Source organism: Cottoperca gobio, chromosome 21 (assembly GCF_900634415.1).
Source record: "Cottoperca gobio chromosome 21, fCotGob3.1, whole genome shotgun sequence".
NCBI classification, from domain to species: domain Eukaryota; kingdom Metazoa; phylum Chordata; class Actinopteri; order Perciformes; family Bovichtidae; genus Cottoperca; species Cottoperca gobio.
In genome coordinates, this window is record NC_041375.1 from 19669443 (window position 1) to 19679075 (window position 9633).

At 40.3% G+C, this 9633-nt stretch overlaps 1 protein-coding gene across 1 annotated transcript; it reads left to right on the forward strand.

Annotated features, from left to right (window-relative positions):
* The first annotated feature begins 4641 nt into the window (after positions 1 to 4641).
* Positions 4642 to 8672, forward strand: zic5 (zic family member 5 (odd-paired homolog, Drosophila)). The gene is made up of 2 exons (XM_029459738.1): positions 4642 to 5846; positions 7182 to 8672. The coding sequence occupies exons 1-2, from the start codon at positions 4802 to 4804 to the stop codon at positions 7616 to 7618; spliced, it is 1482 nt and encodes a 493-aa protein (XP_029315598.1). The 5' UTR covers positions 4642 to 4801; the 3' UTR covers positions 7619 to 8672.
* The last annotated feature ends 961 nt before the right edge of the window (positions 8673 to 9633 follow it).

The window sequence follows — 9633 nt, forward strand, 5'->3', positions numbered from 1 at the left end:
TGCTTGTATTCCGTAGGAACCAAGATGCAGTTTAAATCAAATACATAAATGTGGCATTTGTTGAGAAATAATAAGATTGGAGATAGATACACATATGTAGATCCGGGGAAAGAAAGAGAGAATATGCTACTGGTTATTTACTTAATTTAAATATAAAGCAACAGCTCTGTGTATTTTGTACATTTGGAATTAAACAGTGATCACGCTCCTTCATCAGTCCACACAGAGCCGTGCATTTAAATATACGAGTAGCAATTAAAACACCGTGATATTTAAAATCACACTTTTTGCGCAAGACGTTCAGTACGCATGCCAGTATGACTGCAGAAGAGGGAAGAGTGTACAAAAAGGATTTCCGGGCATCTTATATGGCATCATGCATTGATTGACTATTAAATCATTTTATTGAGCTCCAAAGTCTGCAACGGGTGCATTAATGTCTCTGTCATAAAAAGAAAACACGCTAAACATAAGGAACTAATGCAGAACATTACTTGTTGTTTAAATGAGCTGAATGTAATGCTGTAACACACACCCCTCCCCTTTTAATATAAAAAAAAAATCAGACCGATTATAATAAATTGCCACATTTGTTCAATTATACATTGTATATGCTGATATAATATTGTAATAATCTATCATTAGGTGAAGATAAAGTTCACAGAATCATTCAAATCTGACGAATCTCTCACCACTTAATTCCCCACAGCTGAAAAAGCATGTGTGTCTCCATATGGAGTGCAGTGGTTTTTCACTGGTTGTAGAACCACAACTGGGCCTTTCGCGGTGCTGCAGTGCTCACACTGGCAACCGCCACTGCTTGTTGTTGGTTCTTTTAATGGTCCCATATGTCGTCGGTTCGGTTTCCTCGGTGGCTCTCACATTCACCGCAGCAATTAAGTTACATGTTATGGTGGTGAACTGCGCTTAGATCCAAGTTAACCATTAGTGACCTGTAAGGTCGAGCCGATGCTGAACTCACAATCATAAAGCGTGAGCAATAAAAGTCGCATGTTTTTCAGTTGATATTGTTCTCTATGTGTTTTTGTTTTAGCCTCACAAACGATGCAATCATAGGCAAACAATAGGCTGCAGCCACACAGCCACTGTTTTTTTTTACACTATTAAACATAATGTTTTTCTTAATGAGATTTCACTTTTGGTTCTCTTACAGTTATAAAAACAACAACACGTATAACTGACAGATGGAAGTCATTTTTTAAAACAAGGATTTGCTTAATTTACTGGAAACTTTTCATTACAAGCACACACTGAATCTGTGTTCAAATGTGGATATAATGCACCACAGCTGCTCATTCACGTACAAGTCAAAGGAAGTTTACTTACAGTTTCACCATATCAAAATCCCATTCCATTACACGACACATTTCTCTGTCTGCCTCAGCTCTCCGGTGCTATAGGCGACACATAATTGAGAAGGCGAGGGAAGCGTTTAAAAACTTTTTGAATTTGTGTGTCTCTTAGCTCGGAGTGGGACAGGCTGAGCGTTGTGTGCCATTCTTCCAAGTCTATTTCAACCCGCACCACAGGAAACGCAGGAGCTGATCCAAGTTCAAAGTCACGTCTGCCGACCCCTATAAGAAGTTCTTTATTTCTCTGGAAAAACACAAAACCTTCCCTAGATAGAGAGAAAAGCAAAAAGGGAAAAAAAAATCTATCGGGTAGAGAGGCACATGGTTGAGGGTTTACCCTTCTACTTCGAGAAGAAAGGGGGTCTAGCCTATTGAAAGTCCCCCAAAGACCACTATTTCAACAGGTTTTAGGATAAGCAATACGCATTGAGACATGGCCCACATATATAAAATATAAATAAGATGAAATGTCTCAGAGTGGGATCTGAAGTTACAGCTTTTACATTGTAAGTATGACGCACAACTGATCAATAAAGTCAGTAGTGTTGATCACATAAGGGAAATGTGCCTGTGTATCATAGTGGGGGCCAAAGGCGTATTTCTCCTTTCTGTTATCTGACAATATCAATATGTTGACACACTGGAAGGTTACTTGTGTGGCTTCCGTGACCTTGTGTTTCATGGATGTTTGACCTGTGAACCGTTAAGACCACATATGTTGGCCTCTTGACTCCCTTTGGTAAAATAACCCTGTTTATGACAAAGCGTCTTTGTTTTAAAGAGAGAGAGAGAGAGAGAGAGAGAGAGAGAGAGAGAGAGAGAGAGAGAGAGAGAGAGAGAGAGAGAGCTTTAAGATGTCCCCCTCTTCCGTCTGAGGCATCGACAGCTTTGGGTAATTTGGAATCTATAAGTCAATAAAAAATGATCCAATTCCTTCAAGAAAGTTCAAACTCGAGGTTTCTTCTATTAATTCAGATACATGAAATATATGTGTTTTACGCATGGATTTCCATTCATTTGACATGGCAGAATACGATGGATGTTGGAGAACTCGGCAGGAACGTTCGACTCTGTGACCAAGAAGTATATTTCAAAATGTGCACGTGGGTGATATTCACAAATTGTCACGGTTAGGCACCACGGGTAGTAACTTCTGCTACCACTTTCTCAGCAAAATTGTAATTCTTGTTGTTAATTTTGTGTGGATTATGTCCCATTTAATGTGGTGTTTAATTTAATGTGTATGAAATAGGAGCCCTTAAACAAATCATAAACAGTGCACCCACTGCTCTTTCTGTGTTTTATGGGTTTCCAGAAGCTCCCATTGGGGCTGAGCATATTTTATTTATTTAACTAAATCCCCGAGACAACGATACACACATGTGGACATGGGTGCATTTTTGTGTGACTTTTAAATTATGATAAAAACAAATATAGATATGACACAAAGTCATTGTAAGATAAGGTCAGATAGATAAATAAAATGAAAAATAAACAGCTGTTAACACACAATAAAAAAGAGGAGCAGACAGAACAACCAACATTATACCAGGAGACAACCATGAACTGTAAATTAATACAAATGTATTATTTTTATTTTATTTTTGCAAGACTACAACACGTTAAATATCAATTGTAGAAGTTTTGACATAGAAGCTCTATTCAAAAACTTTGTTTCAGTTGCTGATTATCAAGTTCATAAATCAGCTTCAACAGAGAAGCACGTGCAACAGGGCCATAACATGTAAACCCTTCCCTCTTGGAAATCAATTATAGAACATGGTCAGAAGGGAGGAAATGTGGTGTTCCTTCATATATTTTAAGATTTATATTTTTAAAGCCAACTCCTTTTCAAGTTACAAAAACTTTGATGACATGATAATCTGTAGTGTGAGGCCATGCTATCACAAATCGATTGGAAAGGTGTCTGAAATGAAGACATATCAATGACAGATACACGTCCTGCTGTCATCAGGGACTATTCAAATGGAGTGATCCGTCATAGTGAACTAAAATGCAGTTTAACAAATACCTGCCAACTTCAATTATAACCCAGATTACAAAAATGTGGTAAATTATGGTTAGTGAGAATACAAATCTATGACACTTTGTTTTTACAGATCCTGCCAAGACATTCAACTGACATGAAATAATATGTTACGTTGTGATACCTTTGTGTTAGTTTACTGTTGGATGTGTATGACTCAGCCTTAACTTGTAACTTGTAATTTAAGATAAAATAAATGTATTTAATGCGATTTGTTTTGAGGCGTTATGAAAAATGCCAGAGCAAAAAATAATTTAAGATATTTCTAATGTTTTTTTTTTATCCTATTATAGTATGATTGAGACAACAACCTACTACCTCAAACTCAACTTAAACATTCTTTAAATGTAAATGCAGTCGTCATATTATTGCTGTTAATATACGGAAAAATGAATCATATTCATATACCAACTGCACAGGCTGAATAGGGTTGACAAAAAAAACAGCAATCCAGACTCAACCCTATTCCTCTGAACATTTTATTGTATCTCTCTAATCCTTATTTCACGGTATTTTATTTTCCAGTAAAATAGTAGACATTTCGCCTTTCATTTGATATTTTCCTGCCAAATCCGGCTGCATGTTTTCGAAATACCTCATGAAATTAAATATATAAAAATATCTGCATGCCAAATAAATACACTTTGCTCCATCACTGTTGTTCTCTTTTACACTGCCATACATGACACATCTATAGAGACTGACCACATCGTTTTACACTAGTCACATACACACACACATACATACATACATACATACATACATACATACATACATACATACATACATACATACATACATACATACATACATACATACATACATACATACATACATACATACATACATACATACATACATACATCCACCAGCAGCGGGCTCTTTTTTTCAATGGCGACATCAAACCAACAGTAAGACACTTTACCACAGATAAACTATGCTGCATTTGCCACATAAATTGACATTTCGATCATTCACATGCGCCAGCACCAGTAAACAGAAAGCCGCACAAACAGATCTGCTGGTAACTTTGTGAGTACAACTTTTTGGAGTCAACAGCGATAAAGAGAGTGAGGGGGCGGAACCCTGCTGAGCCCCTGCGCTGAACGACAGCCAATCGCTTCGTTCTCCTAACTGCCAGTCACCGAAATCCGTCCAATACCCGCAGTGCCATTTCTAAACTGTATTCCCCACTGTGTCCTCCAACTGTTGTATGTTCTGCCAATCGCTTGAGGACAGAGTGGGAAAAGGAGCAAGCAGAGTTAGAAGCCGGACAAAAGAACTTATACACCCCTTATATACATATTTTCCTAATGTTTTAGAGAGCGTGGTGTAGTGAAAAACAATTGCGGTGAGTGCGGATGGACTTGTCAGTGTAGTTATGGAACCCCCTTTAAACAAGAGGAATCCGGCGATAAGATTAGCGGATTTGGCAGCGACTCAACCCCATCCTCATCAGAATATGACAGGCTTCCCGGGGCTAGGGGGGCATCACCCTCTCTCCCACCATGCCCACCTCCACCCTGGGGAGCTGGGCAACGACCCCGGAGTGGCACTCACTCCATTTGGACCAGAGCACATGGCACAGACAAATGCTCTCAAACTTAGCCCATCTCAGCACATTCAGAGCCATCACGAAGCCCAGACCGCGGCATCTTTCACTTCTGCTCAGACCACTGTTGGTTTCCCCGTGGCTCACCCCCACTCAGGCTACTCAAGCAGCAGGGACTTCATCCTCAGGAGAGAACTCTCAGCCTCTGCTATGCATGCACTTGGCGACCAGCATAGTTCCGCCTCCTCCCCTCATCACCATGGCATGTTCATCTCCCCAACAGGTGCTTATGGACACGCGGAAAGTGGGGCCCATTCACTTTTTACTGGACTTCACGACCAAGCGTCCCAAGGTGCCCACCATCACCATGCCCTCAATGGGCAGATGCGCCTGGGTATACCGGGGGACATCTACGGCAGGCCAGAGCACTTCGGGCACAGGCCAGAGCACTATGGACCCTCTTCTATCCACAGCTACAACTCCATGAACCTCAATGTGAACATCGCTTCTGCTCCTCACGGAGCGGCGGGGGCGTTTTTAAGATACATGCGGCAGCCCATAAAGCAGGAGCTGATCTGCAAATGGATTGACCAGGAGCAAAGTCAAAAAAAGCCTTGCTCTAAAACTTACAGCACCATGCACGAGCTGGTCAACCACGTCACGGTGGAGCATGTCGGGGGACCGGAGCAGAGCTCCCACGTCTGTTTTTGGGAGGAATGTCCACGGGAAGGAAAGGCGTTCAAAGCGAAGTACAAACTGATAAATCACATCCGAGTTCATACGGGAGAAAAGCCCTTCCCGTGTCCTTTCCCGGGTTGTGGAAAAGTGTTCGCTCGATCGGAGAATTTAAAGATTCACAAGAGGACTCACACAGGTCAGTACTTCTAAGTGTGCACTTTGAAAAATTACTCGATCGTAGAGCCTTAGATTCTATCCGAGGAGACCATGTGTTGTTATTCGCATCCTACATAGAGTGCGACGATGCGTAATTGCGCATACAAGCGAGCAAAAAAAGTTGTATTCAGTGACGCATTCTCACAGTGAATAAACGTGTTTCATTTCCTTTTCTTAAATGTAAACTTTTGTACCCGAGACGCCTGCAGTAGGTGTGCGAGTATTAGGGCATATGATTTGTAAAACGTGCTTACGTACGTGCAAGGACAACGCTAGAAGTCGCGTAAATGTAATTATCCTCAGGCATAACCTTCAGAAAGTGAGCTATAGCCTTTAACATCTGCTCTACTGTCGAATCTATCCGGATATACTGTCCAAAACAAAACAACTGCATCGTGTGAAATGTTGGTCAGAGTTGCATAGTTCTTAAAGTTCAACATAGTGAGTCTTAGCAGGCTAACTTTCCACAACGTTACAATCTAATGAGTAGGCCTTCTCTTTGTGAGAGCTGTTTTTGTGGTCTGAGGCTAAGAGAGATGGGACAAGCATCGCCAGGCCTCTACACATTACTGAATGATGCAAAATCCCCAGGGAAATAAACTAGTCATCCCCCAAAAATATAAGTCGTCACAAAGCCCAAGTAACACTTTCTCATTGCTTATATTTTTTTTTAACGAACACTGCTCTCCATCCCACAATTGTACATTTAGCCTGCAATACGCATGCTGTAGTCCTAATTTAAATATATATATGTTTACCATTTAAGGGAGACAGTGTGTGTTGGTGTGTGTGTGTGTGTGTGTGTGTGTGTGTGTGTGTGTGTGTGTGTGTGTGTGTGTGTGTGTGTGTGTGTGTGTGATGAGTTATAACCAGAGTCCACCACGGTACATGAACGGCTGCCGGTGGTCTCATGAGTGCCCCCTCTCCCTCCACATACACACATACATGCAACCAGAAGGCCTAAAGGCATGTTACACGTGTTAACACAGGGAAAATGCTTTGGACAAGTGGCGCTGGAGTAGTGTCTGTATGAGATGTTTAGTGAATAAGCTCTAGTGAAGAGCAAGCCCCAGTGGATTAGTATAGGCAGCGACAACGAGCCAATAATGAGGAATGTTGTACATGTTGTGTTTCTTAAAGATATAGATGAGAATATATGGGAAATTAATTTCCAGCTCTAATCTTGTGATGTGTGTAAAAAAAAACAAAAAAAATGTAAACACCTCTCACTGGAGACTTATCCATGTTTGTTTGTTTTGTTGTGAAGGTATTCTTGCACACGACACTGACCCAATCTGTTTCTCATTTATTCCAGGAGAGAAACCTTTCAAGTGCGAGTTTGAGGGCTGTGACAGAAAATTCGCCAACAGCAGTGACCGGAAGAAGCACTCTCACGTCCACACCAGCGACAAGCCTTACTACTGCAAAGTGCGTGGCTGTGACAAATCCTACACACACCCGAGCTCACTGCGGAAGCACATGAAAGTGCACTGCAAGTCCCCGCCGCCCCCCTCCACCAACGTCAACTACATTTCCTCCACAAACCCACTCGGAGATTCTCTTTCTCCCAACTCCGAGCCGCACAGGAACCGCTCTGCGAACCTCTCCCCTCAGGTCACCAACCTCAACGAGTGGTACGTGTGCCAGGGGAGCGGAGGACCCAACCACCTCCACACCCCCTCCAGCGATTTGCCAACGTCAGATTCAGACGAGGACTCTTTCAGACATTCAGACCCAAGGACGATGCTCTGATGCCCCGTTTACAACCACGTGCCTGTCAAACTTGGCATCTAGCTGACCCGTTAAAGTGTGTAGATCCATGCTGGCCCGTGCGCTCGGAGTATTGATCAGTTGTTTTCACTGTAGTATTATTAAACGTGTGTGCTAAACGCAGATCATTCACTATTATGGTGGATGCAATGCAGGCCTACATGAGCAATAATTTCTTTCTGAGGTGACCCCTGACCTTTCTTAAAATTGTAGATCAAAACTGTCAAAATGAAACATTTGACGCTGAAATTAAAACTGAAATTTAAAGTTTTAGTCTTATTTAAAGGACCAAAAAATTTAAAATTAGCCAATTTCTGAATAGAACTTTTCAAAAATGAATAATCTTCTTTATTTTCCTTTTTTTTTTTACATGAGAAATATGCAGGGTTTAATTAACTGCATGGCTTAAGACTCAACTGGTGTGCAGAAATGACATCTTTCATGTGACCTCCCATCACCCCCTTCTAGTTTAATAACTCGCCTGCTATCAATCACTGTCATATTCCAGACATTTAAGGAAAACAAATGGTACTGCTTGTAACCCCACAAATGGCAACAAATGTTAATGGGTGGAATCTAGAAGATGAGACTTTTTCTTTTTTAATATTGTGTGATTTCTTTAAGATGTGGTACAAACTTTGATAAACCAATAAGGAAAAAAAAAAAAGAGAGGAGGCAAACATCTGATTGTCTTAAGGGTTCTCATTTACCTTTTCAGATTTATACAATACATGTGTTTGGATGGAATTTTGTAATATTTAAGAACTATTTAAGACTATATTTTATGCAAAATACACAAGTGTTATGCTCGTTAAAGAGTACGAGTAAGTCCATTGAGACCCTAAATGTCTACACTGACAGGCTTTGACCCTGTAGGATTTGTATATATGTAATTGTACTGATGCTTGTGAATGTTGTGTAGTTTTAATTACAAAAAAAAATGTTGTTTTGTACATTGTAATTTATTTGCTGGTATCAATGTTGGAATTACAGGAACACCAAAGAATAATAATATCAGTTTTGGTGATGCATAGTACCCTGCTGATGTTTTTTTTTCCATGTTAATTTTCTGTTCCCTTTTTTCATTTTTTTATTGTGTTCTGTAAAAGAAGAAACATTTACTTGAATAGGCTGTGTAATGTGAAAAGTCCCTTTCTCGCATGCCTTTTGTAGTGATCTGTCTTTCTCTTTGAGGTGCATGGTGCCGTTGAACATGATGGATAAAAAAAAAGAGATGAATCAGCTATGATTGTGCAGACCCTTGTTGTTCAAAATTAAATTTACAATATAAATTTCATGCTAAAAACTAATAATAAAAAAAAAAACAGGACATATACGTTAAATAATTAACAAGTGTCAAATTATTATGATCAATGAGTGAATTTGATTAATAGAGTTTGGGAAATGATAGCATCACAGTGTATACGTGGATTGGCTTTACATAAATTCAGCTGGACTTTGGTGATTGTGAGATTGTTACTTTTTGTGAAATCAATTTCAGGAAGCTGTGAGATTATTGTCATAATTACCTTTTATTGTGAAATGTAAATAAGAGTCAGCAAAACATAAACGTCATCCTCACCTGGAATGAAAAAAAAGGAGAAGTGCTCACTTCCTATCCAGACATTTCTATTAAAATATTCCCTAGTATCTCAGAAGAAGGCCTGACGGGCCAAGGAGGCTGGTATAAACTAATCACTGAGCTAATGGGAAAACTTATAGCCCCCTGATGGCGCTACCTCTGAAAGGCGCGACAGCACAAAGCAGCCGAGGCATGAATCATTCATGGGAAAAATAAAAGATAAAAGATATCTGACAATAAGCAAGGCCTTGTATAGAGTGTATGAAACAAGTTCCCCCTCTTATTTCCTCCATTAAAACGCACAATCTCACTTTCAAAGAGTTGCCTGTCCAGTCTATAGAATTAAAATTGACCAACGCGAGTCCTGCACCACTTCAAAGGCTGCAGCTTCTGAGAGGAAGGCTGGCCGCTTTGA